The sequence below is a fragment of the Armigeres subalbatus genome, chromosome 2 (assembly GCF_024139115.2).
Source record: "Armigeres subalbatus isolate Guangzhou_Male chromosome 2, GZ_Asu_2, whole genome shotgun sequence".
In the NCBI taxonomy this organism is placed as follows: domain Eukaryota; kingdom Metazoa; phylum Arthropoda; class Insecta; order Diptera; family Culicidae; genus Armigeres; species Armigeres subalbatus.
Window position 1 is genome coordinate 348,004,680 of NC_085140.1, and position 18,358 is coordinate 348,023,037.

An 18,358-nucleotide genomic window follows, 5' to 3' on the forward strand; every position below is an offset into this window, starting at 1 on the left:
CCCAACGCACCATCTGTTCGTTGATTTCAAGGCGGCATACGACAGTATAGACCGCGTAGAGCTATGGAAAATTATGGACGAGAACAGCTTCCTGGGAAGCTTACCAGACTGATCAAAGCAACGGTGGATGGTGTGCAAAACTGTGTGAAGATTTTAGGCGAACACTCCAGTTCGTTCGAATCGCGCCGGGGACTAAGACAAGGTGATGGACTTTCGTGCCTGTTGTTCAACATTGCGCTAGAAGGTGTCATGCGGAGAGCCGGGTGTAACAGCCGGGGTACGATTTTCAACAGATCCAGTCAATTTATTTGCTTCGCGGATGACATGGACATTGTCGGCCGAACATTTGCAAAGGTGGCAGAACTGTACACCCGCCTGAAACGTGAAGCAACAAAAGTTGGACTGGTGGTGAATGCGTCAAAGACAAAGTACATGCTTGTGGGCGGAACCGAGCGCGACAGGGCCCGCCTGGGAAGCAGTGTTACGATAGACGGGGATACCTTCGAGGTGGTCGAGGAATTCGTCTACCTCGGATCCTTGCTAACGGCTGACAACAACGTTAGTCGTGAAATACGAAGGCGCATCATCTGTGGAAGTCGGGCCTACTACGGGCTCCAGAAGAAACTGCGGTCGAAAAAGATTCGCCACCGCACCAAATGTGTCATGTACAAGACGTTAATAAGACCGGTAGTCCTCTACGGACATGAAACATGGACAATGCTCGAGGAGGACTTACAAGCACTCGGAGTATTCGAGAGACGGGTGCTTAGGACCATCTTTGGCGGTGTGCAAGAAGACGGTGTGTGGCGGCGAAGAATGAACCATGAGCTCGCCCAACTCTACGGCGAACCCAGTATCCAGAAGGTAGCTAAAGCCGGAAGGGTACGATGGGCAGGACATGTTGCAAGAATGCCGGACAGCAACCCTGCAAAGATGGTGTTCGCTTCCGATCCGGCAGGTACGAGACGGCGTGGAGCGCAGCGAGCGAGATGGGCAGACCAGGTGCAGAACGACTTGGCGAGCGTGGGGCGTATCCGAGGATGGAGAGATGCGGCCTCGAACCGTGCATTGTGGCGTCAAATTGTTGATTCAGTGTTATCTGTTTAGATGTTAACTAAATAAATGAAATGAAGATGCGCCAACGCGTGATTGGGTGGCAGCCAATCAACGCAAGGATGTGCAAGCTGAAGATTAAAGGCCGTTTCTTCAACTATAGCATCATCAACGTGCACTGCCCACACGAAGGGAGACCCGACGACGAGAAAGAAGCGTTCTACGCACAGCTGGAGCAGACATACGATGGATGCCCACTGCGGAACGTTAAAATCGTCATCGGTGACATGAACGCACAGGTAGGAAGGGAGGAAATGTATAGACCGGTCATCGGACCGGATAGTCTGCACACCGTATCGAATGACAACGGCCAACGATGCATAAACTTCGCAGCCTCCCGCGGAATGGTAGTCCGAAGCATCGAAAATCGGACGACTGCGGTGGGCCGGGCCGGTAGCCAGAATGTCGGACAGTAATCCGGTGAAAATGGTTCTAGACAACGTTCCGACCGGAACAAGAAGGCGAGGTGAACAGCGGGTAAGGTGGATCGATCAGGTGGAAGATGACTTGCGGACCCTCCGTAGACTGCGTGGTTGGCGACGCGTAGCCAAGGACCGAGCCGAATGGAGAAGACTGTTATATACCGAACAGGCCACTTCGGCCTTAGTCTGAATAAATAAATAATAATCAAAGTCTGCAGTTAGGCTTTGGAATATGTTTTGATTTTCGATCGCATTCTGCTAACCTTACAGTATAAATATTCATAAATATTATTGGAAAGCTAATAACTGAGTTGAAAGGTTGGTCAAGTATTAGTGGGGATTTTGAAGACAAGAAGAAGTTGAGAGTGACTTTCGGGCTAAAAAGCCTTAGGTGTTCATTTTCTATACATCTATCAGTTTACTATAAAGCAACTTTATCGATGAGCACAGAAAGCATTAAATTATTTATAATTTCCTTTGTCATGAATAATGGATTTAGTACCCTTCCTTTAATTTAAATCAAATTAGATGAAAATAGTGACTTTTTACGAGAAAAAGTGACTTTAGTGACATGAGCTCGAAAAAAGAGACTTTTTAGTGACATACCCGAAAAAAGTGACCAAGTCACTAAAAAGTGACCCGCTACCAGGCCTGTGATGGGAAAACTCGTTATTCGAGATTTGTCTATCATAAACCTCTTCTCCATGTGCGCCCATCTTTGCCAGCAATTCCCCCTTCTCATTGCCATAAATTGAGCAGTGAGATGGGACCCAAACAAAGGTAATCTTGAATGATCTTTCGACCAAAACACGCATCTACTCTCTTATGTTTATTACAAAGCAAGATGAGTGCTTAGCTGGTTTCATCGACCAGAGCTCCTCAATACAACTAAGACTATTCTAGAAGATGAACTAATGGTCTACGCGCTGATCGGGAAGTTAACTGCTGCCAGCTCAGCAACATAAAGGCCGTTAGTTACGACGAGCACCAGGATACGATCTCATACAAGCCGTTTTCTTCGCAGCTGGTGCACCTTTTGGAATCCGGCAGACACCAACGAAGCCACCCTGAGTCCGAACACCCTGCAACCCGAAATCCGAAAAGAGGTCATGAGCATCCAGCCTAAAAACTGTCGTTGGATCTAGACCAGCAGTTTTGGGGTTAGCTGCCGATAATCCTCCAAACCCGAGCTTTGCGGTCCCGAGGTAAAACAAAGGGTCTAATAATCTTGATGGCAGGTTCGCAGAGCTGGTCTCAAGGCTGGTGCCAACCTTTGCAAATATGACCTCTAGAAGCCGCCGTAAAGCGACCAAGATTATGTCGTCCACGTAGACGAAAAAATTGCTATGAAGTTCTTCGTAATACTCTTGTCCAACAGCAGGCAGAGTCGCTCTAGCTCCGGTTAAAAATTAGTTTAGTGATTGGACCTCATTGTGCATATTACGCTGAAGGCCTTTCAAAGGTGAGAAGTAAACCCGACTTGAAGAGTATAACAGAAACTAAACACAATATTAACCTATTGAGATTTTTTTAACTTATTTTGATACAATTTTATTCTTAGTAGCCATTATCTTTCAACAGGATTTTATCATAATATGATTCAAAAAAATGCTCCAAATTGCCCAACAGTAAGCAATTAAAATATATATAGCAAAGTCTCTCAGCCATAGATAACACAACGCTGATATAATTTGAAAATATTGCCTTATTTGTAATCTTGTTAGTTTCAATTTCTCGAAAAATATTTTTGTTAACACAAAACAAAAATTTCTGATTGTTGATCACAATCTGGAGACCTATCACGAACTGTAAAAATTTGCAACGGCACTGAAACAATATATTTTGTATCTAATTCTGTTAAATTTCTAACAAAATATGTTATTTTTTTATAAAATTGTAACAAAATTTGATAGTTTTTTGTTTCCACTAGTGTAATTTTTGATAGAAACTTAGATATTTTAACAACATCCTGCACCATGTTTCTAACAAATTATGTTATAAAAATTAATATAACATGATAACATATGTTGATATAATTTTGATATGACCTTCTAGTCGGGAATGTCTATCCTGTATCTAGAAAGCATACTGCCTACATATGCCCAAATTATCCATTAGAGTGCTCCAAGTTTAGACTTTTTCGCTCCCGTATGCTTAAACGAGGATATTTACTGTTCTATTAATCCTTCTAATTTTTTAGCTAATTTGGTAGTAAGTCGTCGGAGCACCTGCAGTTTGAAAACTGTAATTTTGGTGGAAACCGTTCTGCAACGTTCCTCATGACAGGGATGGGAAAAATCAAATTTTCAAAAAATAGGGGTTGATCAAAACTCACCCGCGATCTTACTGTAAAACTATCAAAGTGATAAAAACTTGCCAGAAACGTAGTGTGCCGTGCGTAACAACGGACGTTCAGGTTTTCGTCCCATTTTTTTCTCGCTGTCAGCTTGATGAATTACAATTCCCAAGCAAAACGCTGCTTGCTGGAAAATACATCGAAGCAGTAGAAGGATCCTTCGGCAATGTAATAATGTCGACCGCTGACGACGGAAGCTGGAAAAATACACCAGACGACGGATGGAGTTAACCAGCAGCTGGCAGATCCAGAGAAACTAATTTATTGTGCCACCATTGAATCGGGCGATGCTATGCGAGGGAAAACTCGCTGCCGCGATCATTTCGGAGATTTACATGAGGTTGTGAAGTGATTGGCCTCATAGACTTCCAAATGCTGTGGTGAAAAACGCACCCAACAGTGCATACTCATTTCCGATAAACGACAAGAAGCACAAGATGGCCAACACCCTAAACAGTAGTTGGAAATGGGCATCCTGCGACTACTATATGCTGGAAATCGGTGGAAGAATCGTTTTTCTTGTCGTTAGCTTAAGCTTAAAAAGGACATATGAATTTGAAATCTGGTGAGCAAGCTGTTGTTTCCTTCACCTATATTTTTTTATTTATTTCACACAAATAAACAGGTGTAACACTTCTTGTCTGAACATCGTTCACGTGTTTGAAGTATGGTTTAGAATGCATCTGTGCTGCGCGAATATACCAAAAGATACGCCAATGCTCAATCTCTTTGATTATTGATTTTATTCGATTAGTGTACAGATTACTGAATATTCCTTGTTCTGATGAAGTTGTTGAATATGTTAGCAGACGCATGATTTTAAAGCTAGCGTAAAAAAAACTGACAAACAATTTTTATTATAGATGGCATTAAATAGTATTTTCTGTAAAATTGAGACGATATTTTCCCTACTAAGAAGAGTTACGTTTGTTTGTAGATGCCTCATACATATTTGATCTGAACCAATAACTAAATAGGTACAGGGCATCGTTTGCTGCTATTGCCGCGGATATTGTGGGAGTCCCAAGTATCCGGTTCAAGCTCTATTTGGCAACGATGGCTCTTCTTGACCTTCTATTCCCTGATTAGTTATTACGAATAAAGGTGTCCTTGTGATGTTTTGCTGTACCTGTTACTACACTAACTGAAGACACCACTCTTGCTTCAGCAGTAATTCCTTTTTACAGCACTAATGTTCATAAAAAAAAGAGCACCATTACGAAGCATGAGATCTGATCAAATTTTTCTTAGTACTACTTGACCAACACCCGCTGGGTAAGGGGTAGAGGATGACACAAACACACATCATTAGCATTAGCATTAGCATTGAGCATTTCGCACAAATTCGTAGGTGGTACAAGCCTGGACTATTGTATGAGAGTAGCATCACTTTCATCCGTTACCACAGATATTGATTTGGGACTAATCACTATATCTCTTAGATGGAAGCAATGCACTCTCCAATAGTCGAGATCGGTCCTGGCCACGTCCTTGCGAATGCTAAGGAATGGGAAAGATGGTTAGTTGGACACCTACTTAAGAAAGATGCAGAGAACTCTACGACTTGTCATAGGTGCCAAGGGAGGTTTTGGATTTGTTACTGTGGAAGGTTATAACAGTAGGAATCGTTTTGGAAGAACGTGAAACACAGAAAGAACTAAGGTACGAATACAAGGTAGGAGAGGGACGAACCTGGAATTGAACCCACGACCTTTGGATTTCTACGGGAAATTCTGTATTTTGCTCATAGGAAGTTCATCGAAAATTTTACGGAAAATAACTCAAAAATGGAAAAGGGTCATTTGGCCGACAATCATTCGACGGAAAGACATTTTAGGCAAAACGGTCATAAATGAAGAATGGTTTGATCAAAAATTTCATTTGGCCAAAACGACAATCGGTCGGAAAAGCCTAAAAAACAGCTTGTTTGGCCGAAAATGCCGTTCGGTCGTAATGGTCATTTGACAGAAAGGGCCATTTGGCCGACTGGATCATATGACCAAATAGCCTTCCAGCTAGATGGCCATTTCGACTAAATGACCTTTTCGGCAAACGGTATTTTCGGTCAGATGGATCTAATGATGGGCCTAATGGATTGAGGTCTCCAGTAGTCGTGCGAGCAAAGGCGTAGGATTGCCAATCCGGAGATGGCAGGTTTGATTCTTGTTCCGGTCTAGGATGTTTCCGGGCTGGAAACATTCTCGACTCCCTGGGCATAGAATATCCATTGCAATTGCCATACCAGATACATACTCAACTCATGCAATGACGGGCGAAAAAAAAGCTTTCAATTGATAACTGAGAAAATGCTGAAAAAAGTTGAAAAGCATGCCCAATTCCAGTTGGAATGTAGAGCCATTGAAAAAGAAGAAGAAGAAGAAGAAGAAGGGTCTAATGATTAATTAACACGGTCAGCCGAATTCCATTTGGCGGAATTGAACGTTTGCCCGAAACAGTTGTTGGGTCGAAAACAGTTTGATCGAAAACGTATTTGCCCGAAAGCGACAAACAGCCGAATAAGACATTCGACCGAGCTCGTAATTTGGCCAACAAAGTTGTTTGCCCTAGCAGGCCTTTAGGTTGAAACTGCCGTATTGCCGAAAATGTCATTTTTACATTTTAGTTAAAAATGCCGTTTGGTCGTTTTGCAGAAAGAGCCATTTGGACCGAAAATGACCTTTCTGCAAAACACTCCGACAATTTAGGCCGGATATCCATTTTAGCCAAATGGCCCTTTCTATCAAACGTCCATTTCGGCCAATTAATTGAGCTATTCGGCCAACGGATTTTTCCAGCCAAAGGTACTGTTCGGCGAAATAATTTTAGGCTAGATGGGGTTTGGCTGAATGGTTTGTTCGGTCAAATGCCATATTTGGACAAACATTTGGCTTTTGGTCAAACGGCTCTCTGTCAAATGATCCTTATCCGTTCAAAATTTCTATTTCAACGATAAATTCTTTAGGATTTTAACGAAAATGTTAAAACACGTTGATAAAATTTAAAAAAAAAGGATAATTCTTCAGAATTTGCACTCGAAGTTCTTCATAGTTTTTTCAAGGAAATCCTTGGTATTTTCAGAGTTTCAAAGTGATGAGTTGGGGATACTTTTTTTTATTCATTTCTTTATTTGGTAGGCACTTTGTGTTTCTTAACCACTAATGTGCCGTGATCTACTGTGGTATTCTGCTGTACAGAATCCACACTGAATCTATTTTTAGACATTCGTTGTTGTTATCATTGCCGGGTCCATCTCATCGTGAGTCCATTGCGTCCTTTTTCTCCGTATCGTGTATCCAATTGCTCATTGCATTGTTCTGTTGCCGTTTATCCGGGTACGTCGGTAAGACACGCACCCCAAAACGCCACCGTTTGGGCTGCACCTCAGGCGACTGACAAGGGCTTGGTGGAGGGGCTGGGAATCGAACCCATGACCGTCCGCTTATAAGGCGAACGTGTAGCCAACTACGCTACACGCTAACTTTCACCTACTCAGTGACTGAGTAAAATTGTATTGCCCTCTCTTTCTATCCCACAGAAATTTTACTCAATTTCCGTCAAAAGCAGGACAACTCAAAACTATGAGTAATCCTGCTTTTGACGGAAACTGAGTAAAATTTCCGTGGGAAGAAAAGAGATGGCAATACAACTTTACTCAGTCAGGTGAAAGTTAGAGTGTACGGGACCCCCTTCAGATTGGGATATCTATCGGGAAATTATGCGGACTGCTTTGAATTTGAATCTGCCTGAAAAATCATAGATCAGCGGAGTGAAAAATTCTAAACGACGGCGCGCCGATGCAGTTGCTGTCGATTTACCGTTAGCTCGCGTGAGCTCTAGGCATGCTAAGTCAGCGTGAGCTTTCCCGTGATAAAGAAATGATTGATATGGGAAAGTCCAGGGTCAGGGCCACGGTGAAGTTGATAAGCGTTGGCTTCACAATGGAAATTTTATTCCGAAAGTAGTTCTCAAGGTCAACTACCGATACTAAACATTTCCCTAGCGACCATGAAACTACGCTAAGGCCTACCCTGAATTTCTAGGAAAACAGATCTAGTGTTGGGCGGACGTTTCAGACGGGTTGATGCTGTGCAATTGTTCCCAAAAGACCCTCTTAGCATCACGAGTGATCGTCTTGCATCAGTAATGGGTGATCCACAACCTGGGCAAAAACTATCTCAAACTAAACCGAGTAGATCGTGTATATTCTGCTACTACACACACCATCTATAATCTATCAATATACATAAAATTGAATCAAAATAAAGTACTCTATAAACATAAATTGTATCTAGGTGAAAACAAAATTAATTTCGATGGAAAAGTTGTACACACACGATTTGATTTTTATAATTCCAAGTATAAATTTTAAATTCAAATTATTAATGGAGAAAAGATATTTTATACTTTTGAGCTTAGGATGTAGTTGTACAGCTACTAACAAGCACATTAATCCTAAAATATCAAGTCACTATAACAACTGCTCTCCTAATCTTATTCATCACAAACCTTTTCAAAATATAGCATATCACCATGTGTTATTCCATTGGAATTTTTTGTCGTTACGAAATATCTGATATACGTTGCTCCTTTGCATTTAAATTCCTCTACAGTATGAGTTGTTGTTACTCCAACAATAGATCCTTGCCGAGATTGTCTCACGGTCATGGAAGCAAGTTACTTGCAGAAGCCAAGACGAAAGCCTTTCGTTAGTCATCTAGCAAGCAATATTCTTCTTCACACTGTTGCTATTACTCATCGTATTCATCAGCTTCGCTGCCCTCAGCAACGCAGACTGAACCCCGTGAGGATGGTGGCATAAAATAGCAACAAACGAAGCGAGGGAAACCCTTATTGAATCATTTTCCATATTATGCTGCCAATGTTACCGCAGGCAAAGTACGTCGTTATCCACCACTGCGATTTAGTGTGCGATCCTCCCACGTTGCCCCGTGCACCTCCGCCATATTATTGTTGTAAAGCTACCTCTATGAACAATTTCGCTTCAAATTGCCCCTAGAAGGCATCACCCGGAATCCCCGAGAAGAAAGGTAGCTCACATCATCGTTGTTGTCGTCACACTCGATTAATGGTTACATCCTGAAGATATTTTCACGCAATTTGAATTTATTAATATTAGATGAGCCGTGTGTTTCCTCGTGCGTCTGAGAATGCAAATATAGCCAACCCGAAACATCATATACTTGCAATGTTATGGTGCGTTGCTTCAGTCGAAAGGCAATAGAGAGGTGTGAACGAATGTCAACAATGCGGAAAATGGTTTATAAACAGATCAGTCAGTGTCGGTTTTCGGTGGCTGGCACACGTGATGGGGAGGAAAGGGACGAGATGGATTGCAATGTGGTTTTGAATAATTCAAATGTCTTTTTAGCAAGCGAGCGAGCAAGCAAGCATTCCGAAAAGCGCAGATGATGACGGTACTTACGTTGAGGAATCCACTACGAACATGTCGGTGTAGAAGAGGAGTAGCTGGCCGCCAATAACGTATCCGGCAGCTGGACCAACGACAGCCATCGTGTAGTAGATGCCTGTGAATGAAAATGCAAAATTTTACTTTATTAAAATCACAGACTACAGTATGTCATAGGTGAGGTAAGGGTAACACATGTATGCTACAAAAAGTAGATGGAGCGGATAAAGCAACTAATCTTGATATGTCGATGGTAGAGTATCCACTAAAAAATATAGAGTGCTTGTTGTTCAACACATAAATTTAAATTCTGTTCAGTCCTGTGGAAACAACGTAAGGCCTTCGAGGTGCTATAGCTTACATAGCTCCCCCACCCCAAGTCTCAGCATCTGGTATTCTCAATCAATAATGTCAGCCGTTTACAAATCAATTATTTCGGTTTCTTTAACTCAGTATATAACTTATTTGTGCAACTATTTCTCAATACTGCTATCAGCAAGATTTTACTTGAGTAATGTAAAACGGTTCAACGATTTTACCAACTAGGTGCAACCTCCCAGAAAGAAGGCTGAATCAAAACCACTTATTGTGCAATAAATTGAATTAGCCCATCGGAATCGAATTACCCTATCCCTCCTGTAGACGCCGTAATCAATAGGACTCAATTGGAAAATTGCTACTGTTCTCCATTCCCATCGATCACACTTCATCTCCTAGTCTCTAACTGAGTCCACCGTACTGTACGTACGTAAGCCATCTGCGCCCTCCGGAAATTTCTGCAACACGATTCAATGCTTCTTCCCGATTGTCCGTGGTGGGCAAACAAAAGCCAAACGCACTTCACCTACTTCCCTCGAGCCGAGGTGGGATGGTACCCTATTAGAGGCAATGTTATTGGGAGAAAAGATAACTTCCGGTAAGCAAGACGTACTACCGCCATCCGGCAGTGTATTTTCCCTTTCTCTAATAGACTCGGGGAAGATAATAAAAAAGGGCGATGAATGAAATTATGATGGAAATATTTTTATATTGTTTTCGTTTACGCTATCAACTTCGGTGGAAAAGAGGGTGCTGCTGCTGTGAAGAAAGTGGCATACCACGGAGCTCCTCACCAGTCATGGGGTGAAAGGCACAGGTTGCTCACTGCGATGTAATGTGATGTGATCCCTAAAATTGAACTCGAAGTGTGGCTGGAGTACACGAAATGGAATCGATTCCGGTTTACATGCTTTACTGCCAATTGATGTGAGTGGAAATTTGATTATGATTGAAATCTGATGTAAATAGTCTTTGACGAACAGACAATGATAATATTTGCTTGAAATTTGATAAAGTACAGAAGAAAGCGCTCAGACAACAGCTTGGTAAATATAGAAAAAAAAACGATGTTTGGCCCCGAAGCATGATTTATTTTTTTCCAAAAGCACCAATTTTACAAATTGCCTGTTTTCCATCAAACTCTTAATAGAAGAGCGTCCGTGGTGAATTCTTTATTAAACAAAATGATCAATATGTATGTAGTATTTTCATCTTAAAACGTATTTAATTTTTGCATAAAACTTACAATTGAAAAAAACTGGATCAAAAATAGATGTATTAGCAGCAAATGACCAAATGACGGGTGGCTTCCAATGCCCTGCCTACAAGAATGCGAAGGCGATGGCGGGTCGAGATTAATGGAGATCACCCAGTTAAATCTCAATCATTGCGACACCGCACAGCAGCTGTTGTGGCAGTCGACAACAGAAGCAATGTGCGACGTGGCAATTATTGCTAAGCCATACCGGATCCCTTCTGACAACGACAACTGGGTGGCGGATGCTACGGGGACTCCGGCCATTCAAGTGATGGGCAGATTCCCTATCCAAGAAGTGGCAGACAGTTCAAGCGAGGGTTTCGTAATCGCCAAAATCAACGGGATCTTTGCGTGTAGCTGTTACGCACCCCCAAAGTGGACTTTGGAGCAGTATAACCGGATGCTGGACTCACTCACGGAGAATCTGATCGGCCGAATACCGGTGATCATCGGAGGCGATTTCAATGCTTGGGCACTGCCCATTGGGGCAAGCAGATTGACTAACGCCAGAGGTTACAGTTTGCTGGAGGCGCTGGCTAAGCTGGAAGTAAGACTGGGCAACGAAGGTACCATAAGTACATTCCGCAGAGATACCAGGGAGTCCATAGTCGATGGCACGTTCTGCAGTCCGTCGATGGCGAGGAACATAAACTGGAGAGTTTGTGAAGAATATACTCATAGCGATCACTAGGCGATCCGATATAGTGTTGGAACACGAACGCCGACGGTACGACGGGGGATGAGGTGTAGTTGGCGAAGATGGATGACGAAGGAATTCGAGAAGGATCTTTTTATCAAAGCACTTCGAGCGGACAGCGACGCTACAAACCTTGACGCAGACCAGCTGACGGAAAACATAGCGAGGGCTTGCGATGCGACGATGCCGAGGAAATTAGAGCCAACGAACAGCCGGCTGCCATGTTACTGGTGGAACGATAATCTTGCCAATCTTCGCGCTGTTTGTCTCAGAGTTAGGAGACAGTGCCTGTCTCAGAGCTAGGAGACAGTTTCAGAGGGCAAGGTCTGAAATGGTCAGAGAGGAGCGAAAGATAGTTTTTCATGAAGTTAGAGCGGCTTTCCTTAGCCGTGCGGTAAGATGCGCGGCTACAAAGCAAGACCATGCTGAGGGTGGCTGGGTTCGATTCCCGGTGCCGGTCCAGGCAATTTTCAGATTAGAAATTGTCTCGAATTCCCTGGACATAAATGTATCATCGTGCTAGCCTCATGATATACAAATTCAAAAATGGTAACCTGGCTTAGAAACCTCGCAGTTAATAACTGTGAAAGTGCTTAATGAACACTAAGCTGCGAGGCGGCTCTGTCCCAGTGTGAGGATGTAATGCCAATAAGAAGAAGTAGAGCGGCTTACAAACAGGCGATCCAAATCAGCAAGTCGAACTGCTTCAAGGAGTTGTGCCAAGACGTTGACGCTAATCCTTGGGGTAACGTTTATCGAGTCGTAACATAGAAGATTGGATTCATAACATGCTTGCAAAGAGAAATCTCGCAGAGCTGGGAAGTTCGTCTCTTACAGTATGGGCAACAAAAGGTTGCCCTCAAGGGGGGGCCCCTCACCACAAATGTGGTCCTTAGTTGTAGACGATCTTCTAGGAAGCTTAGAAGAAAAAGGTTTCGAGGTTGTAGGCTTTGCTGACGATATTGTCATCATAGTGAGGGGAAATTCGACAATATCATTTCTGAAAGAATGCAATGGGCTCTAAATTTTATCCAATCGTGGTGTATTCGGGAAGGCCTTAGCATTAATCCGTCAAAAATTGTAATTGTACCATTCACTAGGAAAAGGAAACTTGATCTAACAGCTCTAAAGCTTGGAGGACCAGAAAATCAGCTTAGTGAACAGGTCAAATACCTGGGAGTCATTCTGGATTCTAAACTAAACTGGAATGCTCATATTGAGTGTGCGATCGGAAAGGCAACTAGTGCTTTCTGGATATGCTCTAAAACAGAAAATGGGGCTTAAGACCAAAAATGATAAAGTGGATTTATACTTCCATTATTCGTCCATTGGTAACCAAAAACAAAGGAGGCTACTGCACAGAAGAAGCTGACAAAATTGCAAGGGTTAGTGTCCATTGCTATAACGGGAGCGATGCGTAGCATTCCTTCAAAATCGTAAGATGCAATTCTAAATCTGCTACCGTTGCATGAATTCGTGCAGTTAAAAGGAGAAAAGAATATGCAAAAACTCAAACAATTGAAGTTATTTAAGTCAGGCAATTTAGTGGGCCACTTGAGTATCTCACAAAATTTTCAATGTAGGCCAGTGATGAATATGAGTAGAGACTGGATGAAACCTGTGGAGAACTATGACATTCCTTATTACATACGTGAGCCATCACGTATGGACTGGGAAGTCGGAGGTCCCACTGTTCGGGACGGTTACATAAAATTCTACACAGATGGCTCAAAAATAGGAACAAAACAGGAGCAGGAATCTTTGGCCCTGGGATATCGATCTCAGTGGCAATGGGAAACTATCCAACGGTGTTGCAAGCGGAGATTTTGCTATAAGGAAATGTGCTAATATCTGTGTAGGAAGGAAATATAGATATGCAAATATGTGTGTTTTCACAGATAGTCAAGCGGCACTCAGAGCGTTGAGTAGCTTTAAATGTACATCAAAACTTGTCTGGGACTGCATTCTTTCATTGCGAAAAGTGTGCCAAGAGAACTCCGTAAATCTATACTGGTGCACACGCCCGAGCGGTTAGTTTTCTGGAAAACAGTCATCACAATTTGAAAAAATAAAACACTTGAACAATTCTGATGTGACTTGCTAACTCCAAGTCCAAAATCCGACTCTCCCCTTTATTTACAAAAACGTTATTTATAACTACTGGCTATTGTTTACAATTTTTCTCTCATTTTCAATAATGTTGCATACTACCTTTTGAAGAATGTTGCATGCTACCTACATTTACTCTCATGTGACATTCTGCTCCGAGAGCATTCGTACTCTCTAAATAAACAATTATTTAACAATTGAGTCAGCTACTATTTCTAGGCCAGCTTATTCGCCAAGTTTTGCTTATACTTAAATATCCGTTGTTTATTTTCAACAGCGGTTGCTATTTGATAAACATAAATGGACAGGTTCCAACCTGTCCAATCTTTCCTTTTGTTCGTTTATATGACATACTTTAAATATAGAAGAAAAATGATGATTATTGCATGGCGTTTAGGGTCGCTACACTGGGTTCCAGGACTCTGTGGCATTGAAGGTAATGAAAAGGCAGACGAGCTTGCAAAACGAGGTTCAAACACACAGTTTATTGGCCCAGAACCTTTCTGCGGTATATTATACTGTACTATAAAAATGGAATTGAAATCCTGGGAAGCACAAAGGTTGATGACCAACTGGTTGGTTGCCGAAAAGTGTGCTCAATCAAAGAGATTTATAATTCCTAATGTTAAAAAACCGAAAAGCTCTTGGAGCTCAGCAAGAGAGCTCTTTGCTCCTTCACTGGCCTAATAACCGGACACTGCCCGAGCAGATATCACTTGAAAAATATTGGCCAGATTCAGAATGATATCTGTCGTTTCTGTAACATGGAACGTAAAACCTCGGAACATCTACTTTGCAGTTGTGATGCATTGTACAAGGGTAGATCTAAATTTCTAAATAGTGGCTTTATGCAACCAGGAGATATTTGGACTGCAAATCCTGGAAAGGTAGTGGGTTTTATTAACTCAATTATACAGGACTGGGAAAAGACGCGTCTTAGGTTGTTTACTTGACAAATTGTGATCAACCTACAAGATGCGAATACATAGTTAAAAGTAATCAGGGGTATACCACAAAAGTTCAACTCAATGGACGCAGTGGTTCTACGCCCCAACAAAAAAAACAAAGAAGATCAGGGGTCCAGCGACGCCAGCCGAAATGTGTCCGGACAAGCTTAAGATCATCGTGGACGGCTTTTTTCCGCAGCATTTTCCGCAGACTTAAGGTACACCGGAGCAAGTTGAAACGGTTTTATTAAAGTTGAACTTTGAAGTGCTATGAAAAAATCGCTCTTTGATAAATTTTGAGTCCCTTTGCGGTGTTTGTTAGTTCGGGCCAAAGAATAAACATAAAAAAAATCAACCTTATTAAACTTTTTTATAAATATTTAGCATACTGAAATTACTTTTTTATGTGCATCGTTGCAAGTTGAAACACTGCGCTTCTTACAGACATAAGCTAATTTTTCCGTATTAAAATCACAATATATGTACTCAGTGAGACTCAAGATGCACGAGGTTGTAAAGGTGACTAAATTCGCATAAGAGTCCCATGTAATTTTTTGACGATTTTGATTTTCTTTCTAGAAATTAGCTTAAAACTGTCTCCTGTTTAAGAAAAACTGATAACATAGTAGGCTTTGTTCTAAAAATTTGAAAACCAAATCCCAAATTGTGTTGCCTCATCTTGATACTTACTCGCATAAAAGTCACATTCTAGATATTGATACTCTTTTACTCAAAAAATAAACTTAAATATAGTCCATTCAATTGTCTCATATCAATATATACAAATAAAGAATATTATGTAAAATTTATGGAAAGATTGCATTTTTTTTTCAATTTCTTAGATTTTTTTGTATTTATTCATGCAAAACATGTTTGAAAAATTCAATGGCAAATTACTCAAGTCGAAAAAAAAGACATGGGACTCTTCTGCGAATAAGGGCAGTATACAACAAAGTCACAAGAGTAATTTTCAGGGTCCAAATTCTAGAGAACGCACTACGCTGGAAATTTATCAGATTGATTACCTCCTACTGGTGACCACTCGGATTACTTTTCAGGATGGTTCATTATTTGGTTCACTTGAATTGTGCGCTTGATAAATTCGGTTGTGGCTTTTTAATAAATTCACATTCATTAACCAGTGTATCTCTCATAAACTCTTCGATTGGAGAATGAGTGGGCTGAATAAGTGACAAATGGAGTTAACGAAATGTTTACATGCTCTTTGTTTTATTTTTTTGAGAGCCAATGCTGACTACGAAAAAAAGTAGATTAAGAATCTCAAAACTAGACCATGCGGTTTAAACATTTTATTCTTTAGTCGAGATTGTAGGATTGTTGCATTCATGACGGGACGGACGAATATTTATTAAATTTATTTTCAGCAGTTTGGACCTTTTTATAAATTTATGTTTTCCGAATGTATTTACAGACCATGTTGAATTTTAGAAAAAAAAAATAATTGCAAAGGAGACGTTTTGAATCGTTGTTTCAACTTGCCCCGCACCACACATTTCTATTTGCCCCGATGGGTTTGAATTGCGGAGCAATTTCAAACGACCGAAATACACAAATTAAAACGGATCTCCCATCGATTTTTCATAATCATTATGCTTGTTCAACGTTGAATGATTACCTACCGTGAAAATTTGATGAAAGCACTCTTCCAAATATCATTTTGAGACCTGTTTTATTGGCACGTTAAAAAGTTGGTTAAAATTTTGCAAAGGGCGAAAAATAAACATAGGCAGGGATTGCGTTTTTGTAGCTGCAATCTTCCGGGAATGGCAGTCAGAAGGTGTGTTCAGGGGAGTAGTTTGTTGTAAAAAATACTCAGGGCATTGGGTCATTTCCGATCCAAATTACAGCTTCTGTTTCAACTTACCCCGCATTTCAACTTGCCCCGGTGTACCTTACACAGTTCACGGAGGGTGAGACTGGCTTATCGAAAAAAAAAACAGTTCGGATTCCGTAAAGGCAAATCGACTGTGGATGCAATTAGGTCAGTCATTGAAGATGCAGAGAGGGCGTCCAAGAAGAACAATATTCCTGCATCCAACTAGCGACTGTTAGATTTTCTAACAATTCTGTTAAGAACCTTCCAAAAGCTCTTTTACAGAACTGTTATAAAATCTAACAATCACCGGTTGAAATCGATCACGACCGGAAAATGTTTATAATTTTTCGACGATAATTCTCGCGAAAAATGAAAGAGAAATAGAGGTGCTGAATCGATTTTTATTCATCTTCCAATGCTAGTTCTAGGAAAGAAAAAAATAATGATGACAGAGAAATAGAGGTGCTGAATCGATTTTTATTCATCTTCCAATGCTAGTTCTAGGGAAGAAAAAAATGATGATAAAAGATGTTCCTCACCATACACAATGAATAAAGAATCTCCCTTGTTTCGAAGAACGATTGCTTTGGTCTCATTAAAATGAAAACTAGAAACCCTGCTTGTTTCTGACCAAGACACAAAAAGACGATAAGTTGAAGGATCTGATTGAATACAAATTTCAATGGTACTACCAATATACCTCAAAAGACAGAAAAGACCCTTTTATAAAGAATTAAATATATTTTGTATTAGTTCCGATATCGATGATTACACAATTATCCTTCCAAATGACCATTATTCCAAACGACCTTTATTCCAATCGGCATTATGACAAGCGGCGTTATGTCAAACGACTTTATGCTAAATAACCTACCATCGACTAGAGTGCTCGTGGCGAAACTTCAACGAGGTCTGGATGTCCTGACAGAGCAGTTCAAAATCTCGCAGACTTGTTCCGACTGAGGATTGTAAAATCTACCTCAATGGCCCACCATTGAAATTGGTTATTATTTTTAGGCAGCAGGTCGATAAAACAGTGGAAAAGCTCAATGTTCTGTCTTGTTAAAATTACTATAAATAATGCTTGCTAAAAACAAAAATATGAATTGTTTAATGAAAATATTTCAAATCGAAAATACGGTATGCCAGTCTAGGAGAGCTGCACTAAAACTGATCCATCTGAAAATGTAGGGGAAAAGTGGGTAAAACCGACACCTTAAGTAACTTTACAGTTCCCTAATATATAAAACAATTTTCCGGTATAGAAATGTCATACAAGCATACTTTGGCCTTTCATGCATCAGTTCATGAGGTCTCAGGACAATATTTCTTAATAGAATATGATTTATGATGAAAACGCGAACAGTCCATCCACCAGCCCATCCAGCTGGGGTGCGGGTAAGATCGACAGCACATAAGGGTAAAACCGACACATCAAGTCGTTAAGGAATCGAACATCAGAACAGTTCTAAATGATGTTACAACATAGTTGAAAATGTTCAACAACATTCATTTTGATATTTGTGTATGAAATTCATGCTTAGGGGTCACTCATAAACGATGGTTGAAATTTTTTTTATATATTTAAAATCATCACCATATATCATATTTTATTTAGTTTCTTTAGTGGGTCGGGTGAAATATATATAGAGTACTAGTCGACCCAGCAGACGTTGTTCTGCATAGTAGGCGAAAATGTGCGAGGTGAACTGCCCATGCGAAATTTCCATACATATCTTAATTTTTGTTTTTCACGATTTACTCAACCTTACTCGTGATTTTCACATGAGGAAATATCATATAAACCCGTCGGAAACGATAGCGAACCAATCTGCTGAAGGAATGAAGAAAATCCGTCCAGCCGTTTTCGAGT

At 40.9% G+C, this 18,358-nt stretch overlaps 1 protein-coding gene across 13 annotated transcripts in view; it reads right to left on the reverse strand.

The window, feature by feature from the left end:
• LOC134212902 (solute carrier organic anion transporter family member 4A1) overlaps window positions 1-18,358 on the reverse strand; it is a 312,371-nt gene that overhangs the window by 198,983 nt on the left and 95,030 nt on the right. For 12 of the 13 annotated variants that reach the window (XM_062691218.1, XM_062691219.1, XM_062691216.1 and 9 more), the window contains one exon: window positions 9,335-9,437. The exons of the other annotated variant lie outside the window; for it this stretch is intronic. In XM_062691218.1, the coding sequence (XP_062547202.1) occupies window positions 9,335-9,437 (103 nt within the window). The remainder of the gene's footprint in view (window positions 1-9,334; window positions 9,438-18,358) is intronic. 13 annotated transcript variants of the gene reach the window in all.